General features: G+C 42.5%; 1 protein-coding gene across 20 annotated transcripts in view; it reads right to left on the bottom strand.

The window, feature by feature from the left end:
• The window catches only part of CASK (calcium/calmodulin dependent serine protein kinase), a 327,562-nt gene that overhangs the window by 177,219 nt on the left and 126,846 nt on the right, over window positions 1-23,497 (bottom strand). For all 20 annotated transcript variants that reach the window (XM_056858036.1, XM_056858039.1, XM_056858041.1 and 17 more), the window contains exons 3-5: window positions 23,222-23,327; window positions 17,315-17,392; window positions 2,965-3,037 (exon numbers count right to left, since the gene is read on the bottom strand). In XM_056858036.1, coding sequence (XP_056714014.1) covers window positions 2,965-3,037; window positions 17,315-17,392; window positions 23,222-23,327 — 257 coding nt within the window. The remainder of the gene's footprint in view (window positions 1-2,964; window positions 3,038-17,314; window positions 17,393-23,221; window positions 23,328-23,497) is intronic.

Genomic DNA, 23,497 nt, shown 5'->3' with positions numbered 1-23,497 from the left:
CTAGCTTTTGTACACATTTGCATCTTTTTCTTTTTAGCTTAGTTTTAAAATACAACATAACCTGTTTTAATCCAATAGCTTTTTTACGTGCACCAGTGAAACATCTCAAGTTGTAGAATTTATTCAGGCCTAGCAAGCCATCCAAGATGCTGCAGAGTTATGATTTCAAAACCCCGACTCAAGCAGACTTCAGAAGCGAGGAAGTATGGAAGGATGATAGAGTAACACTACTAAGGACAACCCTAAACCTATCAGCAAGACAAAGTACCAGCCCCCAGCTTCTGCACCAGTGAGATATATGATAACCTCACAAGTGACAAAGTAGTAGCCTAAATGGACAACCAGTGCCTGCTAGACTTAAAACTACAGTTTTATACTGCCTGTCCCATCAAAAAGTCTATCAATAGCACTGCGTACATTCATGATCATAAGAAAGGGGAAATCAAATTCTTAACTTTATACATGTGATAACAGAGTACACTTAACATGCATTACAGAAATAGTAACTTATCTATTTGTGATTCAGTTCACTTGCTGCCTAAGTATGAGAAAATGGCATTCATTGGAAATTTAAAAAATAGAGAACATGGGAAAGCCCTCAGATGCTTCTGTCACAGAGCACCCTCTTAGCTACCCCTTCCTATTTTTTACTGGCAACTATGGAAATATTATTTCTATATGGATATTTTAAAAACTAGTATCAATCAAAAAGCCATAGAAGGTCTACCAAATAAGTTGCTTCAAAATGTGACGTGTACCACAATGCCTTTTTTGGCTGCATGTCATATATATGGCCCTCACTGGCCATACAACACTGCATTGTGTAAAATGGTAAATTGTTTTGGAACCCTGATTATCCATGTCAGTATGTCTGTCAGCATTTCAGCTCCAGGCTGGATTGCCATAACCCCATATGCTAAATACATGGATCAATGAACTATCTGTAATTGTGCCATTACTAGTACATAATACTCAAGATAAGACTAACAAGGAACATTAAACGTGCTATAGCTCAAAAGCAGATTAGGGAGACAATTATGAGAAAGTCATGCTAAATTGTGTTTTGGCAGCTGCTTTCTTTTTTCTGTTTTTTTTATAATGGTATTACTCTCTTTCAGTTCTACTGCTAATATATAATTAAACTACGGAAGCATACTTGTATTAGAAAAAAGCGTCAGATTTATAACACCGTTAAAAGGAACATTTTTGTCATCCAGGTTATGTGATCTATTTTATTCCTTATCATATATTTGGCCTTTAATTTAATGTACAATGGTGAAAACTGCCAAAGGTGGGAAAAAATATGTAATAGAAGCAAAAAGTTTCCCTGCTTGTATCGCTGCAGCCAGAAATGTCTTAGATCCTGACTTTTTTAGATAAGTCATTTAAGGAAAATTTCAATGGATTCTGTAGCAAGATCACGTCACAACCTTGCACGTAGGTTGAAAATACTATACAAATTTGGAAGTTCAAATTGTTTCTTGATTTATTTGATAGATTTATCTATTTATTATTTCAACTTACTATCCTGCTCTCCCAGGTCGAGTCTGGGCTCAGAGCGGCTTACAAAGAATATAAATATCCCATTAAATCAATAAAACCATTAAAACAACATTTAAAATAGCCCTATAAAGAGTCATATAAAACAGATATACTAAATAACCTCAGGCGCCTCTACAGTGCAAAACACAATGTTACAACTAGGAGAACAGAAGGAATAGAATCCCAGATTGATACAGGGAAAGATGTAACAACAGTGGGGGGTTAGGGGAGGCCAGCATTTATACATAGGGAACCGTAGCTGGTCTCAACCATAGGCCTGGCGGAATAGCTCTGTTTTACAGGCCCTACAGAATTCTTTAAGGTCCTGCAGGGCCCTTGTCTCATTAGACAGCCTATTCCACCAAGCAGGGGCCAGGACAGAAAAAGCCCTAGCCCTGGTTGAGGCCAGCCGGACACTCCTCGGCCTGAGGACCACCAGAAGATTGGTATTAGCTAAACGAAGAGTCCTCCGGGGAACATACCAGGAGAGGCGGCCCCGCAGATACAAGGGTCCCAGACTGTATAAGGCTTTAAAGGTAATAACCAGCACCTTGAATCTGACCTGGTATTCCAGCTGGAGTCAGTGAAGCTGTTTAAGCACTGGTGTAATGTGAGCCCGCGGTGAGGTCCCCGTAAAAAGTCTTGCCACAGCATTTTATACAAACTGGAGCTTCCGTGTCAGCCTCAAGGGAAGCCCTACGTAGGGCAAGTTACAGTAGACTAGCCTGGAGGTGACCATCGAATGGATCACTGTAGCTAAGTCAGGGAGGGAGAGGTAAGGCACCAACTGCCAGGCCTGGTGGAGATGGAAAAAAGCCACCCGGGATGTGGCTGTGACCTGGGCCTCCACAGATAAGGAGGCATTCAAGGTCACACCCAGGCTCCTGATAGCGGACACAGGTGTTAACTGAATGCCGTCAAGAGCCGGGAGTTGGGACCCTGCCCCAAGGCTGCCCCAGCTCAGCCACAGGACCTTGGTGTTCGTTGGATTAAGCTTCAGCCGGCTTTGCCTCAACCACCCAGTTACCGCATCCAAGCACCTGGCCAGTGTGTCCAGGGCAGAGTCCGGATGGTCGCCAATCAACAGATAAAGCTGGGTGTTATCAGTGTACTGATGACACCCCAGACCAAAACTCCGGACAAGCTGCATACAGATGTTAAACAACATAGGGGAGAGGCTCGCACCTTGTGGCGCCCCACACACCAAAAGGCGCCACTGTGAAACCTCTTCCCCAAGTGTCACCCTCCATCCCCAACCACGGAGACAATAAATACCTGGAATTATCTAGAGCATGTTTTCCACACAGCAAGACAAAAATATCTACACGGAAGATGATGTATTTTAATTAATTTAAAAGAAAATCATACTATAACACAGTAGACAGTGAATATTGTGAATATTTTTGTGACAATATGACTTACCTTCACATCCCTGTGAATTATGTTATTATCATGACAATATCGTAGTGCTTCCAGTATCTGTCTCATGTAATGGCTGCAAAATCAAAATATAAACACAATTATAAAATGTGCAGAGACAGTATTAGTCAATCTGTTCAAGCTGTTCAAGCTGTATTTGACTGGAAACATCGTTAAAGTGCAGAATAAAAAAGTATTGCTAATGTAATTGATTCCTATATTTAAATGGAATATAACTTCTAGGAATAATTTCTCCCAACTAACAATATATATATTTTTATTTTTGAAGAACTTTGGCAGGAGAGAAACACAACACAATACTCTTTCCCTTGGAAGCAGCGGAAAAAATATATAAAATAATCCTACCCTGCCAAAGAGATGACCTGTATGAAGGTAGATGAACAAAGGCACTGGATCCAGTGGAAGAGTTTGTGGAAGGAGTTGGCAAAGTGATCTTTCCCTGCCTGCCCCCAAAAGCCTGCCATTTGTCGCAAACCTCCTGAGGGTGGTGAGAGTTTCCCAAGCAAAATGTGCTGCAGGATGGGGAGGTGCAACAACGAGGGGGATTCAGGTAAAGATTGCCTCCTCATTTGTCCACTGATGCAAGCCATGAGCAGAAGAAAGAGAAACAGTTTTAAACTGACTTCCCATTGCTGCTACAGTGCACATGTTGCTACTAGGCTCGCATGATCCTCAGAGAGGAACTTTGGGACAAATGGCAGGCTGCCTAGGGAAAGGTTTGCCCCAGCAACTCTTCCATAAACACTTCTGCTTTATCCAACTTGATGCTTTGCCAGGGAATACCCTATCCACTGGCCCCTAGTGCATACAACAGAAGATAAATGTACACACAAGCAATACCTTTAGTTTCTGGACATGGTGGTAGTATATAAAGCCCATAATGGTGCCTGTGTCTTAAGAATTTGAAATATTTTTCCAGTTTTGGTTACAGGATATAACCCCCCCCCCAATATACAATGTAGTTTAATTAAAGCTCAGGAATAAAGGGGGGGAAAGGGAGGAAAAGAAATACCAAGCAATCATCGCCCGGTCAGCCTGACATCAATATCAGATAAGATACTAGAGAAGATAATTAAACAGACGGTCTGTAAGCACTTCGAGAGAAATGCCGTGATCACTGACAGTCAACACGGGTTTCTCAAAAACAGGTCATGCCAAACTAATCTCATATTTTTTTTGATAGAGTGACAAGTATGGTAGATGAAGGGAATGCTGTAGCTGTAGTGTACCTTAATTTCAGTAAAGCCTTTGATAAAGTCCCCCATGATCTTCTTGAAGCAAAGCTAGTAAAATGTGGGCTGGACACTGCTACTGTCAGGTGGATTGGTAATTGGTTGACCAACCGAACCCAAAGGGTGCTCATTAACGGCACAACTTCATCCTGGATAGGAGTAACCAGTGGAGTGCCACAGGGGTCTGTCTTGGGACCGGTGCTATTTAACATTTTTATAAATGACTTGGAGGATGGAATAGAGGACATGATAATTAAATTTGCAGATGACACCAAGTTGGGAGGGGTCGTTAATACCCCAGAGGACAGGGTCAGAGTTCAGAATTACCTTGGTAGACTGGAGAGCTGGGCCATAAACAATAAAATGGATTTCAATAGGGAGAAGTGTAAGATACTTCACCTAGGCAGAAACAACTTAAGGCATAGGTACAGGATGGGGGATAGTTGGCTTGACAACAGTACATGTGAAAGAGATCTGGGAGTCTTAGTGGACCACAAACTGAATATGAGTCAACAGTATGATATGGTGGCTAAGAAGGGCAATGCAATACTGGGCTGCATCAAAAAAAAGTATTGTGTCTAGATCAAGGGAAGTAATACTACCACTGTATTCTACATTGGTCAGACCTCACTTGGAATACTGTGTCAAGTTTTGGGCTCCACAATTTAAGAAGGATGTTGACAAGTTGGAGTGGGTCCAGAGGAGAGCGACCAGAACGGTCAAAGGTCTGGAATCTATGCCCTATGAGAGACTTAAGGAGTTGGGTTTGTTTAGTCTGGAGAAGAGAAGGTTAAGGGGTGACATGATAGCCATGTTTAAATATTTGAAGGGATGCCATGTTAATGAGGGAACTATATTGTTCTCTGTTGCTTCAAAGACTAGAACACGGTGTAATGGATTTAAACTAAGAGAAAAGCGATTCCACCTAAACATTAGAAAGAACTTTCTGACAGTGAGAGCGGTTTGATGGTGGAATGCCCTGGCTAGGGGGGTGGGGGGTGGAGTCCCCGTCTTTGGAGGTCTTTAAGCAGAGGTTGGATGGCCATCTGTCAGGAGCGCTTTGATTGTGGGATCCTGCATGGCAGGGGGTTGGACTGGATGGCCCTTGTGGTCTCTTCCAACCTTGTGATTTTTTTGTGAATAAGACTGGAAATGGATGAATTATGGAACTATTTTGTTTTAAAATCCCATAACACTGAAGCAGGGTGGATAAAAATCAATGATTTTTTTTAAATTAAAAAAAAGTAAATCAGTTTTAATTAAATCAGATTTTTTGATAAAATGCTTTTTGAGGCAGAATCTATCTAAAGATAGTTTTCTATTTAAGACACATTATAGTCCAAAGGTTATTCATCATGAAATAAGGATTAGTTTTTAATTATATAGTATGAGGTTGTATATTCATGTAATGTCTTAATGAATTCAAGTCTCCTGGGTTGGATGAACTGCATCCAAGGGTGTTAAAAGAACTGGCCAAAGTGATCTCAGAACCACTGGCAATAATCTTTGAGAATTCTTGGAGAACAGGAGAAGTTCCAATAGTCTGGAGGAAGGCAAATGTGGTCCCCATCTTTAAAAAGGGGGGGGGGAAGAAATCCCAAACAATTATCGCCCAGTCAGCCTGACATCAATACCAAGAAAGATACTAGAGAAGATAATTCAACAGATGGTCTGTAAGCACTTAGAAAGAAATGCCATGATCACAGTCAACACAGGTTTCTCAAAAACAGGTCACGCCAAACTAATCTCATATTTTTTTTGATAGAGCGACAAGTATGATAGATGAAGGGAATGCTGTAGATGTAGTGTACCTTGATTTCAGTAGAGCCTTTGATAAAGTCCCCCATGATATTCTTGAAACAAAGCTAGTAAAATGTGGGCTGGACACTGCTACTGTTAGGTGGATTCGTAATTGGTTGACCAAGAAAGAAGGTTAAGGGGTGACATGATAGCCATGTTTCAATATTTGAAGGGATGTCACGTTGATGAGGGAACTAGCTTGTCCTGTGTTGCTCCAGAGACTAGGACACGGAGTAATGGATTTAAACTAAGAGAAGCGATTCCACCTAAACATTAGGAAGAACTTTCTGACGGTGAGGGCTGTTCGATGGTGGAATGCACTGCCTCGGAGGGTGGTGGAGTCCCCATCTTTGGAGGTCTTTAAGCAGAGGCTGGATGACCATCTGTCAGGAGTGCTTTGATTGTGGGATCCTGCATGGCAGGGGGTTGGACTCGATGGCCCTTGTGGTCTCTTCCAACCTTGTGAACTTGTGTTTAAATTTTTTGGTAAATGAATTCCATTAATCCACTCACAATGTCATGTTCTTCCAGAGGTTTCTATAAGATTATTTTGGGCAATTTTTCTATCTAGAAGATATTATCACAGATGCTTGGTTTTGCAGTTCTCAAAACAGAGAATTTGTGTCTGCAGAGATAATATGGCTCTTCTTCACAGCAAAAATGTTAAACATATAGAGTTGAGAAAAAGATCTTAATCCATTGCTCCTTTGCAAATCTATGTACACAGAATCAACCCCTTACCTCTTAAGTGCTAAGTTTCAAGAAGTTCAATGAACAGAGATTGATTGGAATGGAATAGATCTGCACAAAAAGCTAGGTGTGAGGAAGGAGAGGCAATCCTGAAGGGGGGGTAGATCTGTGGTGGCTGGGAGTGGCAGAACCACACTGCCTTCACAGACGCTTCCCAGCCGCTATGGAGAAAAAAAAGCGTTTTATAAAATAAAAAAGGGGAAAGGGGGGGAAATGCCTTATAGCACAAAGTGAGGCTGCACCACCAAGAATGGTGGCGTAGCCTCGCTGCTGCTCAAGGGGGTGTTCCCAGGGCGAAAGGGCTGTGGCAGGCGCCTAAAGGCAGCTCCACCCCCGGGAACGCCTCCCAATGCTGGCACTGACTCTCCCTTCCAGGAAAGCCCTACTAGCGTGGCTGTGCTGACGGCAGTGGCCAGCAGTGCTCAGACACTGGCGAGTTGCCCTCATGCCAGCGTAGATGCCACCTTATTCTGTGATAAGGTGGCACTTATGCCGGAACGGGGTTATGCCGGCTCCTAATGAGCTTAACCCCCACCCCTTCAGGAAAGGGCTGTTTGTGCATATTGCCTGAAATGTATCATATTATTTTCTCCCTGGAGGAGAAAATCTATAATGGCAGTAGGCTGTAAAAGAGACCCAGTTTGGGAACATTTTAATAAAGTGCCTCTACCTATGGGTAAAGCAGGCATGTGTGCAAAATGCAAACACTGAAACAAAGAAATGCAAGGCCTGGTTGTCCGAATGAAACAACATCATGAGAAGTGCTTCTTATGTAGAAACCATGATTTAAATAGTCTTACTAACTAGTAACTTAAATCGTGAAAATCTAGTCTTACTGACTAGTGATTTAAAGAAGTGAGCACTGAAGATCAGGTATCCTACAAAAATCTCATAGAGATGATCATACATACAGAAACTCATAGATGATCATACATAGAGAAACTGCTAAACTTAAAGAAGAGTGGGCTCCATGATCAGGGTGCTTGCAGGTAAATAAACTTCCTTGTTACAAGCTTTCTTCTAATAACCAATGCTGAATCTGAAAATAAGTCTTTCTGTAGGAACTTTATATCTTATAACATTTTTTAAAGAATCAGAAATAGGAATTCAGGTCTATTCAGGTCCATAAAACATCTAAAAGAATGCTATTCCCTTTTCTTCAAGGTTTGGGTTAAAAATGGAGAGAGAAGGGCAAGCAGTATTACCCAACACAACATCCAAGGAATGAATGTGAGGCTTGGGAAACACAAGATCACAAGGTTGGAAGAGACCACAAGGGCAATCCAGTCCAACCTCCTGCCATGCAGGATCCCACAATCAAAGCACTCCCAACAGATGGCCATCTAGCCTCTGCTTAAAGACCTCCAACGATGGGGAGAATTATTTGGGCCACTGAAATAAGTCTAATTCGGAGGCCCTCCAACTCAATGTACTTACTAGATAGACCACAGGACTGATCCAGAAGGGCTCTTCTTATGGTCTTAAGGCAAGACACTCAAGGGATTAGGTCAGGTCTGCACAATATGTGACCCAAGAATTGCCAGATATTTGATAATTTCTCTGATGTCATCCTAACCAGGCATCAACAGAAGGCTTAATGAATCCCTGAAACATTATCATACTTGGCTAGTGGTCTGCTTTCCGCTTGGTAACTGTTTAAGACTAAGATAGATGCAAACATAGTTTAAGAACCAGGTAGGTGTCTGTATAGGGAGGGAAAAGTAAATAAAACAGGGACATCTGGACCTCCTAGTTGAAGCTGGTTGGGATGATATAGTTGCCACACTGGAATGACCTGGGAAACCTGCCTCTCCTCTTTGGGACACATCTGTATCTCCAAATGAGGTCAAGGCACTGCAGCTCCCATGGCAACTACAGCACCCTTGCTGGCTTCACTGGGAGGCCTAGGTAGCCTCCCACTGCATCCTGGTTGGTTTGACTGGTTGCCAATGTTGATAGCAGACCGGACCTGGGAAGACTGTCCTTCCGCCTGAGAGACATCCATGTCTCTCAAGTCATGGTAAGGTGCTGGGAGTGCCATGCTAACCACAGCATCCTGGTCAGCTTCACTGGGAGGCCATTATCTTATGTGAAGCCTGTCAGCACATTGTAATTGCAGTGGTAACTGCAACACCTTAGTCTTAACAGGGAAGGCTTCTCCATCCCTTGGGAGACGTATGTCCAGCAAGCTTCATGGGGGTGAGTTAGGAGTCTGGCTTGGGTGCTGGGGCTACATAGCATCTATTGTTGTGACTCAACTGTGAGTGAACCACAGTTCGGGAAACACTGGTCTACAGCATTCATAATTTATAAAACTCTTTTATGGCCCCACTTAGGCATCTTTTCAAAACTAAAGAGCATTCTTTGGGGTAACAAGAACCGCACAAAGTGCTCAAACATAAATATGACATAGGTTTATATCAGAGCATTATGTTTCCTATTTTATTTTCAACCCCTTTACTAGTGATTCTTATCACCAAATCTCATTTTTTACTCCTGCTGCAACACACTGAGCACTCCCACAACATCGGACATTCTGAACCAACGGAACGGGCAATAACTAAATCTTATCCTAAAATGTAAATATTTTTTAAATAATTATTTTATTTTTCTTATAAGGGTACAGAAAGAAAATTAAGGAAAAGGAGGGGAAAATAATGATAGCATTTGATATCTGTGTCCTAGTAGTTTAGAACATTACATATATGCATCCTACATCTGCCCCAAGAAGACATTACTTTATCTTTTTTTTAAGTTCTCCATCACATCCTCTATTAGTCATTATACTATTGTACTTTACATACTCTGAATATTTCTTCTATCTATATTCAAATTCTAAAAACTATGGTTTTTAATTTTTCGACTTAAGTATCTTTCCTCTAAAAGACCAAAAAATTAAGATCTGATGAATATCTTTCATATAAGGGCTGCCATCTCAACTTGTATTCATCAATTGAGTTCCTTCTCATCAAACATGTCAATTTTGACATCAAAGCAAAGTCAAATAGTTTGTTAGTCCACTCAGCCACATCTGGTATCTTTACATCTTTCCATTATCTTGCATATACAATTTGGAAGCAGTGACTGTATATTGAAAAGGTTCTGTGTACTCCACATTTAGTTGAGGAGGTAGTATTCCCAGCAACGTATTCTTAGAACCAAGTTCACATTTCAACTGCAACATTTTCTGCATTTATTTGTGTATAGCTTTCCAATAGTGCTGGCTTTTTTTTTTTTTACATGACCACCATTGATGGTAAAAAGTTCCTTTGACCTCTGAACACTTTGAACAATTCACTTGAATTTTCTTAAACATTTTTTGAAGATCTTTTGGTGAGAGATACCATGTGTAAAACATTTTATACCAATTTTCTCTTACTGCTTGTGATGCAGAAAACTTAATTCCCTTAGTCCAGAGTTGTTCCCATGTTTCCATTGAAATCATTTCACCAAAATTTTGCATCCATTTGACCATACAGACTTTCACTTGTTCCGATTCAGTTTCATACATCAACAAAAGTTTATAGATTTTAGATAGCAAATGGTCTGATGATTTTATTATCTGCTCAAACTCCGTTAACTTTCTCATGTTATCATCTCAGTAACAATTGTTCTTAAAGGCATGAACTACTTGGTGGTAAGTAAACCATGAAATATTTTTATTTTCATCCTAAAGTTTCTGCAGCGTTATGTTTTTGTTCGTTGTCAATAAATCTTGATAGGTTACATAATCATTACTTTTCCTTGCTGTAAAATTTAAGTAAGCCTCAGTTGATGACATTATTATAAGAGGAGTTGGGCTTAAATTTCTTTTTAGTGTGTCCCATATCTTCAAAAGATGTCGTCTAACATTTCCTTCCTCTCTTTTAAATTCCGTCTTGTCGTCTCTTTTTCCCCCCACAGGAGAGCGTGAAAGCCTTGTTCTAGACCAGTGGTTCCCAACCTTTTTTTGACCAGGGACCCCTAGGACTTTTTTGTTCGGTGCAGGGACCCCAAGGTTCAAAATAAAAATTCCAGGAATTTGAAAATAAACTTTAATCCTAACTGTTAGTTAAACATTAAGCTTAGAATAATATTTGAATATATATTTTTCTAATAGAGAACTTTTAATTGAAAATATTAATTTATTATGGGTTTATAACTTTGTTTCGCGGACCTTAATTTAGTTCTCGCGGACCCCTGGGGGTCCATGGACCCCTGGTTGGGAACCAGTGTTCTAGACAGAGCCTTGGTTACTCGCCGTGAAGGCTTCTTCTGCTCTGGGATACGGAGGCCATCTTAAGAGTGGGTGTTTCCTCTTCCTCTAGTTCCGGGAGGCAGGACCTAAATTTTTAAGTGCCTATCTCTGGAGGAAACGCCCCCGCCCTTTTCAGTCAAAAAACCTTCCAAGCAAGGAGCACAACAGTTAAACATAGAACATGAGTAAGAAAAAACAGTAGAAAGATAAAATAGAATGCTTAAGATAACTGTAAATTCAACCGTAATCCTATTAATAAAAACTACTTTTAGTCAATCCAACCTGAGATTTGTACTATATTATTTCATTAAGCCAGATCATTTCAGATAATCCAATTTTTGGGGACCCAATTTGTGCAGCATTCTCCTGAATTTACTTAGACGTCTGGGCGGGCAAGATGGCCTCCGTATCCCAGAGCAGAAGAAGCCTTCACGGTGAGTAACCAAGGCTCTTTCTCGCTCTGGGAGAGGAGGCCATCTTAAGAGTGGGACTTAAAAGAGCTGTCCCTGCCCGGGTGGGATCAGACGTCTTGGAGAACGCTTTGAAGAACCCGCCTGCCAAAGGCGGCATCAGCTGAGGCATACCGGTTAAGTTTGTAATGCCTCACGAATGTGGAGATTGAGGACCACGTGGCGGCCTTACAAATCTCCTCTATAGGAGCTCTGCGGTCAAAGGCCGCTGACGTGGCAGCGCTTCTGACTGAGTGGGCTGTCAGGCCAGAAGGTACTGGAATTTTTGTCGCTTTATATGCCTGAGATATACACTGAGTGATGGTGCGACTAATTGAGGAGCGGGACATGGGTTTACCCTTGTTAGGTGCTGATATATTGATAAAGAGTGCATCAGATACTCTAATGTGTTCTGTGCGAGAAATATACGTTTTAAGGGCTCGTCAGAGATCTAAGGTGTGCCAGATTTTCTCTTGTGGGGCTTTAGGATTTGGACAGAATGAGGGAAGGACAATGTCTTGGTTCCTATGAAAATTGGAGTTAACTTTAGGTATAAAGGAAGGGTCAGGAGCAAGGACCACCTTGTCCTTGTGAAATGTGCAAAGGCCCGGTCTGATGGATAGGGCTCCTATCTCTGACACCCGCCTGGCTGAAGTTACAGCAGTTAGAAAAAGCGTCTTCATCCTTAGGTAGCTTAATGTGGCATGCTTCAGAGGCTCAAAGGGTGGTCGTGTAAGAGCTGTTAATACAGTGTGTAAGCTCCAGGTAGGGAATCTGTGCCTAACTGGGGGAGAGGTCAAGGTAAGTCCCTTTAGAAAAGCCTTAATATGTGGATGTCTAGGCAAAGTGTAACCTGAAAGCTTTGGCACAATAGTAGCAATTGCCGCCAGCTGACGGCATAGTGTGGCTGGAGACAGGTTCTGTTTTCGTCCATCTTGTAAAAAGGCTAGTACTTTGGAAATATGTGGCTTGATGGGGTCTACATGCTTTCTCTGGCATCATCTAACAAAAGCTTTCCATGTTGTGTTATAGATGCTTTTTGTAGAAGGTTTTCGGGATGAAAGAATAGTTTCTGCAATCTCTGTGTCATAACCTAGTTTTAGGAGGCGACTCCTCTCAGTACCCAGGCGGTCAGTCTGTACCAGCCTGGATCCGGGTGATGGATCGGTCCTTGATGGAGGAGATCTGGTCGAAGTGGAAGCGTCCACGGTTCTGCGATGGACATCTCTAGCAGAGTGGGGAACCATGGGCAACGCGGCCAATAAGGAGCCACAAGAATGACTGTGGCCTGAAGCAGATTGATTCTCCTGAGGACTCTGGGAAGGAGTGGGAATGGTGGAAAGGCATATAGCAGTCCCGCTGGCCATGGAGCCGTGAGTGCGTCTGTCTGCTCCGCTCCCGTCTGGACATATCTGATGTAATACCGTGGAAGTTGATGGTTTTTGTTTGACGCGAAGAGATCTACCAGGGGCATGCCACACCGACTCGTGAGGAGCTGAAAGACTTCTCGGTTCAGAGACCACTCCACTTCGCTGAGGTTTTGCCTGCTGAGCCAGTCTGCGTCTACGTTGAGTACTCCCTGAATGTGTTCCGCTGTTATGGAACATAGGGTGGATTCCGCCCAGGACAGGATTCTTAGAGCCTCTTTGTGTAGAGCAGAGGATCGTGAGCCCCCCTGCTTGTTAAGGTGAGCTTTGGCTGCCACATTGTCCGTTCTCACCAGAAGGTCTGTCCCTGATAGATGACGTTTGTGAAGAGCAGAAGGGCATAATAAATTGCATGAAGTTCTAGGACGTTGATGTTCATCTGTTGTTCTTGAGTTGACCAGGTGCCCTATGCTGGATGACTGTTCAGGATGGCTCCCCAACCTGTGAGAGAAGCATCCATGAATAGCTGGACTGGTGCTTGCCGTATGTATGGGACCCCTTTTTGGAGATTTTCTGGAATGGTCCACCACTTGAGACTGTGTCTTGTCGCTGTAGAAAGAAGCAGGGATTTGTTCTTCTTGACCAATATGTCTTTTTGATAGATCTTTAAGAACCACTGTATAGGTCTGGAGTGTAGACGGGCCCACTGTACCGCCGGAATACAGGATATCATTAGACCCTGCAATTTTGCCAGGGTCATGAGGCAGACTGTGGTAGCTTGCATTGTTGACTTTGCTAGATGGCAGATTTTGCGAATCTTGTCTGTAGGTAAGACGAAGGTGTTGGCGACGGTGTCGATATATACCCCTAGATGACGTAGATGTTGAGTGGGTAGAAGATGACTTTTCTTCTGGGTTACTAAAAAAACGTGGTCTTTCAAAAGCTTGAGTATGATGCTTGTGTGTCGGACGCTTTGAGTCTTTGATGATGAACAGATTAGAATGTCGTCTAGGTAAGGGTGAATTCTTATGCCCTCTTGACGTGCTAGCGCTACCAAGGTCACCAGGACCTTGGTGAAGACCCGTGGAGCTGACCCCAAACCGAAGGGGAGGGCCTTGAACTGGAAGTGGTGTCCATTGTAGAGGAACCTCAGAAATCGCCTGTGGTCTGGATGAATGGCGATGTGCAGATTGGCCTCTGTTAAATGTACGGAAGTAAGAAAGTCTCCTGGTCTTAGGGCTTCTGCTATGGAGTGCAGCGTCTCCATCCTGAATCTTCTGTATGTTACATGCTTGTTCAGGTATTTCAGATCGAGGAGGGCCGCCATCCCCCGTCTCTTTTTGGCACTGTAAAGAATACGGAATATATGCCCAACAATTGTTCCGATGGGACCACATATGCTATTGCCTTTATCTCCAGCAGGTGTTGTATGGCTGCTAAAGTTCTGAGTCTTTTGTCCGATTGACGGGACACTGGGGACACCACCAGCTGATCTCTTGGAATTTTGGAAAATTGTATTCGGTAACCATGGGTGACAATCTGTAGAACCCAATGGTCTGGATGAGAGAGGGACCATTGGTTGTGAAACAGGCAAAGCCTGCCCCCCACTGGATCGCATTTGGCGTCACTGTCTTGTTTGACGAAAGGTCTTTTCCCCTCTGTCACTTTGAAAGTTGCTATTTCTGGAGTTCCTAGAGAAGCGCCCTCCTCTGCGAAAGGAACCCCTGCTATAGCTCCACTGGCCTCTCCTCTGATCAGGTCTGTATCTTGAGTATGGATGGAAGGGGCGAAAGGAAGTAGGATTAGAGAATCCCTTTGATTCCTTACGTAGACTTCTGGGAAGATACTTCTTATCTTTTGACTCAACTAATATCTCATCTAATTTTTCTCCAAACAATTTCTTGCCCTGGTAGGGGTATCCCATTAGTACAGATTTAGATCTGTGCTCGGTTTGCCATGGACGCAACCATAAGGCCTGCCTAGCTGCAGTTGCAGTAGCTAGGGCCTGTGCTGAGAAGCACATAGTATCTAGTGTAGAATCGGCCAGAAAGGATACTGCCTTAAGAATTCTAGAAACTCCCTCTTCTTCAGGAATGAGGTTGGACAACTTCCTAGTCCAGACAATAGCTGCCCTGGACACTAAAGCAGACGTAATGGAGGAGCTAATGGCCAAGGCTGAGGCTTCATGGGCTTTTTTACAGGCCAGTTCAGTTTTCCTATCAACTGGATCTTTTATAGAAACTAAGCCTTCTTCTGTGACTGCATCAGAAGAATGTAATGCAGTAATGGGGCTTTCCACTAGAGGGAGTTTGAGCAACTCAGAAGCATTAGTGGCCACATTATAGAGTTTTCTAGTAACTGGTGGGAACTGTTTTCCCCCCATGGGTCTTTCCCATTCCCCTTGTAATAAGGACAAAAAATAATCCGGTACAGGAACCACTCTATCAGAGACATTATGCATATGAAAAAATTCTTTTGCACCTTTTTTCTTATCTAGAGAAGGGGTTGAGTCTTCTGTAAGGTCCAAAGCCGCCAAGTCTTTAGTTAAAAAGAGTTGAAAATCGTCAGCCTCAAATAGCCTATTTTGTTTGGTAGGCTGGGGCGAAGGGTCTTCTCCTTCAGAGAACTCGCCCTCCTCTCTATCAGAAACCTCATTATCGGAGGAGAAGGGGGAAGCAGCCTGGTCAGATTGTTGTGGCTGAGAAGAAGCATTGGCTTTTAGAGCTGCCTTGGTGGGCCAACTGCTGCCCCCCTGCAAAGCATTTTGCCCGATCTGCTCCCCGCCTGATCGCTACCCTTAGAACCGCAGGGGTCCCGATTAGGAATTTGCATGCCAGAAATAGAAGGGGTCGGGGAAGAAAGCTGTGCTGCCCGCAGCCCCTCTGCAAAAGCGTCCTTAATTATAGACGCGAGCTCTGCCCTGAGGAGAGCAATCTCGCTTGCAGCCGACTGAGAGGGAGTGGGGGGGAAGTACTTTACTGGCTTCAGATGCGGCTTCAAAAGCGGCCGGACCGGGATTTTCTGTTGGCGAGACGCCTACGGCCTGATCCTTAGAATGTTTACTGGTAGAGGGGATAAAGGCCGAAGCCGCTGTTTTTCCCCGGCCATGCCCAGATCCGGAGGATTTTTCTGTCCCTTTTGCGGTTTTAACTGCCGCAGCCGCCAACGCGCGAGCTGCAGAGAGGAGGCGTTTTGCACTGCCTGAATGAGAAGATCCTCTCTTACACTTGTTTGCCGCTTTCTTGGATTTGCCTAATAAATCACCGGAGTGATTGTCAGTAGGCAGATCCTGGGCGACCGGCATTGCCCGGAGTAGACCCGGGTCCAAATCTCCCTCAGAGATATAATTATCAAGGCGATCAGATGCCATCTTGTTTTGGCGGGAAGGAAAAAACTTTACCCTGCCCTGCCTCAAGAGACAGAATAAAGACAGAGTATAGATAAAGAAGAAAAGGGTTTTTATATATATATAGGTTAGAATAGAATCAGATAGGAATAAGAATAAGGAAAAATAGGTTCTTGTATAGCTCGAGGTAGAGAGCTGTGGCTACACTGCTCTTCCCGGACGAGGCAGGAACAAGACTGAAAAGGGCGGGGGCGTTTCCTCCAGAGATAGGCACTTAAAAATTTAGGTCCTGCCTCCCGGAACTAGAGGAAGAGGAAACACCCACTCTTAAGATGGCCTCCTCTCCCAGAGCGAGAACTGCTTTTTCACGCCTAATATTCCAGTCTTCTGTGCGGAATATAAATGTAAATAATTTATGATTCTGATAATGAAAATGGAAGAATACCCCCACAACTTACAAATGGAAATAGAAAGTACTATGATGTTTGTGTTCTCTTGACAAACAGGGATAAGCGTGCAAAAGTATACACAATTAACAGCTTAGAAGTTCGGAGCAACATTCAGATGAGCAATGATCCCACTGATGTCAATTAGAGAGGAATTAACTGTTTGCTACAAAAATCAACAACTTCTTCACAAAAATATATAACTTATGAAACTCACAGTAACAAGATATGGCTATGGTTACTGGCTAATCCATTTCCAAAGAAAATTAGACAAGTTCATGGAGTCCAGTCACTGAATATCAGATGCTGGGGAGCAACAGCAGGAGAACAGCCTTCACCCCCACTTGTAGATTACCTGGAAATATGTAGTAATTGGAAATAGGATACTGGACAAGATAGACTTTTGGTCTAATCCAGCAGGGCTCTTATTAACTTGAATGTGCTAACTATGGCCAGATCCTGCCCTTTGATTCTTTAGAAATTCTTAGTTTACCCACATTGCAACCACCTCTTCCGATGTTTAACCCTTGTATGTGGCATTGCAGTGTTTTTCCCTTCAATGAGTATTCAATAAGCAGACCTTGGGAGGCAAGTTATTCTAGCAGAAAAGAAGGCTACTAAGTGGTCTAAACAAAATTTAAAAAATACTTGCTATTAACCTCCCCCTTACTATTCTGCCAGGCATGATAAAATAACAATACATACCTGGCTACAGCTTCACTGTATACAAAACCAGCATCTGCTCTCTTTACAATTTCAAAGCAGAGATCTGCACCATCCATACTGCAGGTAAAAAGAAGTAAAACACACATTTGTAAGACTAGAAACAGAGCTTCCAATAATAATGCTCTAATTTTATATGTCTAAAATACATGTTTAAAACTTTACACTTTAATCAATCAAAAGATAAAATAAAATCTTTTCGTTAGTTATTAGCCCATCAAATTTAAAGTTCTTAGAATGTTTAGGCAGGTTTTTACATTGTCCTAACAACAAATTAATACATTCCACTTAAGAGTTTAGAAGAATTCTGAAGAAACTGTCCAAATATTATTTATTTATGGTGTATGAGTAGCTGCTAAAAAGAAAGACGACTCACATAATTTTAATGTATCTCTTCCCCTTCTGAAGAAACAGATGTACAAATATTTTTAAAATTAATATTGAGTTTGTGTGATTTTTATATTCTAATACATCGTATACATGTATTTCTCTATAGACATCCAACAGATACTTTGAAACATCATACATCTAAAATTTATCCACTCACAAATACAAGGCAGTATAAGTATAAAATAAATACATAAATAATAAAAGGAAAGGAAAGGCAACCACAAAACTTCCAGAGTTCCAAACCAAGACAGTAAGGGTCCAAACCCCCGTAGGCAGGGGGAGAAAGGATGAAGAAACAGCGACAAACACAAGTTGACAAGGGAGTTCTAACGTTGCTTTTAAAGCTATGTAACACAGAGCTCACTAACTTCTATCCTGTATCATATTGTAAAGGCCATTTTATATCACTGTTTTTCTCAGCAATAGCCGATCAATGTATATGCTTCTAGCCAGAAACACACACTTCATACACTACATTACACGTGTTTTTTCCTATACTGAGATGACCTGCGTGTGAGAAAATACTTTACAACATGGATGCAGCTAACAAACAATACTGTGATACACTCTTCTAAGGACACTATAGGCTTGCTTTATACTGCTTCTGTTGTCTTCCCATTGCCTACTACCTTACATATTTAGCTCACTGGAATAAGCAGCCAGGTTTGGATATGGTGTACAACTGTTTCAGTATTTTATACTAGTAATTTTTTAGCGCCCTGACCTGGATGGCCCAGGCTAGCCTGATCTCGTCAGATCTCAGAAGCAAAGAGCCCTGGCTAGTATTTGGATGGGAGACCACCAAGGAATACCAGGGTTGCTGTGCAGAGGAAGGCACTGGCAAACCACCTCTGTTAGTCTCTTGCCTTGAAAACCCCATAAGGGGTCGTTATAAATCATAGAATCATAGAATCGTAGAGTTGGAAGGGACCACCAGGGTCAAGTCCAGCCCCCTGTGTCAGCTCTAGCCCCGTGATAGTTTCATGAATAAATTCCATGAGATGCTTAGTCCAGAAAATCAGGTTTATTCAGAAAAGTCAACAGGTTTCAGAAGCCTAAAAGTCAAATGGACTCTAATGCAGGCGACAGGCAGATACAGAACATAAGCAGCAAAACGAAGACTGATAACAGGGCACCATGGTAACCCCCCCCCCCCCCCCTCAGAGACCAAAGGAGACCAACGGGGCACTCGGTGCGTCTCACGGTGCGAAGTCTAAACAGGGAATCAGGCGAGACCTTGAACGAGGAACACAACAGCAGCTGCTCACAACCACAGCATACCATTCCCAGGACCTGCTCCTGACACCCTGCACATTGCAGGCAATTCACAACTACCTCCCCCCCACACCTAGTGACCAGAAGATGGCCAAGATGCCCTCCCTCTTATCATCTGCCTAAGGTCAAAGAATCAGCATTGCTGACAGATGGCCATCTAACCTCTTCTTAAAAACCTCCAGGGAAGGAGAGCTTACCACCTCCCGAGGAAGCTTGTTTCACTGAGGAACCACTCTAAGTGTTAGAAAAATCTTCCTAATGTGTAGACAGAAACTCTTTTGATTTAATTTCAACCCGTTGGTTCTGGTCCGACCTTCTTGGGCAACAGAAAACAACTCGGCACCATCCTCAATATGACAGCCCCTCAAGTACTTGAACATGGTTACCATAACCTCTCTCAGTCTTCTCCTCTTCAGGATAAACATACCGAGCTCCTTCAACCTTGCCTCATAGGACTTGGTCTCCAGACCCCTCACCATCTTTGTTGCCCTCCTCTGGAAATGTTCCAGCTTGTCTACATCTTTCTTAAATTGTGGTGCCCAAAACTGAACACAGTACTCTAGTTGAGATCTAACCAGAGAGGAGTAAAGCGATACCATCACTCCGCGTGATCTGGACACTATACTTCTGTTGATGCAGCCCAAGACTGCATTTGCCTTTTTAGCTACCGCATCACACTGCTGACTCATATTCAGTGTTTGGTCTACTAAGACCCCAAGAACCTTTTCACACACACTACTGCTCAGACAAGTCTCCCCCATCCTATAATTATGCATTTGATTTTCCCTACCTAAATGCAGAACTTTACATTTGTCTTTGTTGAAGTGCATTTTATTAGTTCTAGCCCACTGTCAGGCCTGCTTTCCACAGCTCTAAGCAGCCTGTCAGACTCTGCCCGTTTTAGTTTCGATTCTACCAGGTGCCTCTCAAGGCCAAACTGCTAGCTGCTGCATTCCTGTTCCAGTGCTATCTCCCGTGGGAACGACTCCTCAGTGGAAGAGGGGCCGCCTTGACCTGTCGTGACTAATACTTTCCCTTATAGGCCTACCCCGTGCTCCCAATTGCCATTCGTGCCAATGTACCTATAAGCTCTGCAATACCTGTGTGTTTTCCATTAAATCAGCTCTCTTTTGTACTCTTTGTCTCTGGATGCTGTTTGTGGGACTACCACGGGACAAGTGCTCACACCCACTTCTCCAGCCTGTCAAGATCATTCTGCATCTTGGCTCTGTCTTCCACCGTATTTGCTACCCCTCCCAATTTAGTATCATCTGCAAATTTAATAAGCATCCCCTCTATTCCTTCATCCAAATCATTTATAAAGAGGTCGAACAACACAGGGCCCAGCACAGATCCCTGAGAAACTCCGTTAGTCACTTCTCTCCAAGTGGATGAGGAACCATTAACTAGCACTCTTTGGGTACGATCTGTCAACCAGTTGCAGATCCACCTAACAGTAACAGGATCTGAATCACATTTTCCCAATTTGTCAACTAGAATATTATGTGGAACCTTATCAAAAGCCTTACTGAAATCTAGGTAAACTATGTCTACAGCATTCCCCTGATCCAGCAAGGTAGTAATTTTCTCAAAAAAGGAGATAAGATTAGTCTGACATGACTTATTCTTGAGAAACCTGTGCTGGCTCTCAGTGATCAGACCCTTTCTAAATGCTCAAGGACTGACTGTTTGATTATTTGTTCGAACACTTTTCCTCAAGGAAAAGGATGATTTGTTTGAACACTTTTGCTGAAGGACTGACTGTTTGATGATTTGTTTGAACACTTTTCGGCTGCGACTTGATGGCACTTTATACACACGCACAATTTATTTTTTAGAATAAACATTTAATCTGAAATCCCAGGCTGCAAGTATATCCGACGTTAGTATGGAATCTAGTGGCACAACTAGCTTCCCACCAGTAGAGGGAGATAGACTCACAATAAATAAAGTATGATTTCCTTCTCTTTCCCCTGAGAGCTGCTCAAGGGCTTCCCAGAAATGAAACAGTGCACTTTACAAACTCATCTAGAAACTAGATACCTTAATTAGGTTTACAATTTTCCATTCCTTCTCCTTCATGATTGAGCAGGGTAAGAAAAGAGAAACTCAAGTGTCAGTGGTATTTATGACATCCCTGCATTGATGAAGAATGTATAATTTAGAAAATGTAACACCTGGATGTGGCATTACACACCTACATAAGTGTCTAGTATGTGATAACCTACTGAAACCCCTTTTAGGAGAGATAAAATATTTTATTTTGTACAAATGGCCAAATTAACTAATAGTCTACATGGAAATGATGTAGAAGAGTTTAAAAGAGACTGGCATAAGGCCTTTGTACACTGGGCTAACACGGCAAAGATTGATTTTATGAAGATTGTGAAAGAGTTGTAAATAAAATATTGTAGTAAAGGGAAACTAAATAAATAATGGATTATATAAAGCTAAGGGGTACTTCTCCAGAAGTCACAACGGGGAGTGGGTGGGCACATAACACAAGGGAGGGAAAGGGACTCTCACTTTCAATTTTATATTACCTTTCATTTTTTCTGTTAACCTGCTTTAATTTTGTTTAAAATCTTTTTTCTTTTTATTGTAATTTCTCTATTGTTAAAATTTTTCCTGTCAATAAAAATTCTATTTAGAAACCCGTTTTAAATTTACTAATTAATATAAAATATTTGTATATTGACTCAAGATGGCTAAAAATGTAAAATTGTAAGGTTGCAAACATAACAGCCCAGTTAACTAGATTACAAATACCGCTAAGTCTGTCAAAACAGTTTACCCTCCAACTAATATCCTCTGGAATTAAAGTGTTTTATACGCCTTCCTGAATATAGCAAAGGAAGGTGCCCTTGAATTTGACCCACTACAACACACACCCCGGTGACCGACTGATGCTGTTTGGACAGATAGGGCTATACTGGGAGATGTTGTACAATTAAGCATGAGGGCTCTAGGTCAGGATGAGCTTAAAAGGAACTGGCCAGCAATATTTTTTATAAATGATCTAGATGAGGAGGTGGAGGGACTACTCATTAAATTTGCAGATGACACCAAATTGGGAGGAGCCAGGAACACACACCGGAAGGCAGAGACAGAATTCAACAAGATCTGAACACACTGGAAAATTGGGCAGATGTGAACAGGATGCAATTCATGGATAAGTTCCGAGGTCTAAATCTGAGTAACAGAAATGTAAAAGGTAAAGGTAAAGGTCCCCTGTGCAAGCACCAGGTCATTCCTGACCCATGGGGTGACGTCACATCCCGACGTTTCCAAGGCAGAAATGAGGGACATGCATACTGGATGGGTGATACACTTCTGGGCAACAGTGTGTGTGAACAAGATCTTGGGGTACAGGTGGACCATAAATTAAATATGAGCAGCCAGTGTGATGCAGCAGCAAAAAAGGCTAATGTAGTTTTGGGGTGTATCAACAGAGGCATAACATCCAAATCGCAAGATGTCATATTCCTGCAGTACTCCACATTGGTCAGGCCACACCTGGAGTACTGGTGCTGTCCTGGGGGCCTCACTTCAAAAAGGATGTGGGCAGAATGGAGCAGGTGCTGAGGAGAGCAATGAGGATGAAGACCAGCCCTATGAGGAAAAGCTGAGGGAGTTGGGACAGTTCAGTCTGGAGAAGAGGAGATTGAGGGAGGACATGATTGCACTCTTTAAATATCTGAAGGGCTGTCACTTAGAGGATGGCAGGGAGCTGTTTCTGCTGGCAGCAGAGGATAGGATTCATAATGGGTTTAAATTGTGGGCGGAAAGGTACCGGCTGGATATTAGGAAAAAAATAATAATAATAAAAGTTGTTTGACAGTGGAATCAGCTACCGAGGGAGGTGGTGAGCTCCCCCTCATTAGCAGGGGCTGGACAAGCCCTTGTCAGGGATGCTCTAGGCTGATGCTGCATTAAGCAGGGGCTTGGACTAGATGGCCTGTATGGCCCCTTCCAACCTTATGATTCTATAAAAAAAGGATCTTGTTTCCTCAGTTACAAGTGAATTGGGGATTTTTCTGACTGACTGTATATGTCAAATATTTTAGTGATATTAGTCAACACTACCCGTTTAACTATTGTAACAAAGAAAGTTAATTGGCAACTCATATTAATCTGGCAGCTTAGTTTTGCTCAATTTAACTGTGTGCTTAACCCACCTATTTTGTATAGTAAGCCAAGAATGATAAAAATAAAAATACTTACAATTCGAAAACCATATAAAGCATTCCATCAGAACTGTATGTCTCCAAAAGTTCAACAATATGAGGATGTTTCAACATGTGGCAGATACTTGCTTCCCTCTTTAGATCTGTTGGAATATAGTAAAGAACAACCCTATTAATAAATAGAATAAATAGAAGCTGCATATTTTCAAAGCTGTGCAGGTCTCATAGATATGGCGCAGTCAGGAATATAATACATGGAGGGAAAAGAAACTGTTTTATGCTCTCCCGAAGGCTCACAGCCTCACTTCATCAC

Source organism: Euleptes europaea, chromosome 12, assembly GCF_029931775.1.
Source record: "Euleptes europaea isolate rEulEur1 chromosome 12, rEulEur1.hap1, whole genome shotgun sequence".
Classification (NCBI taxonomy): domain Eukaryota; kingdom Metazoa; phylum Chordata; class Lepidosauria; order Squamata; family Sphaerodactylidae; genus Euleptes; species Euleptes europaea.
The sequence above is the reverse complement of the archived record's forward strand: the minus strand, read 5'-3'. Positions and strand labels throughout refer to the sequence as shown.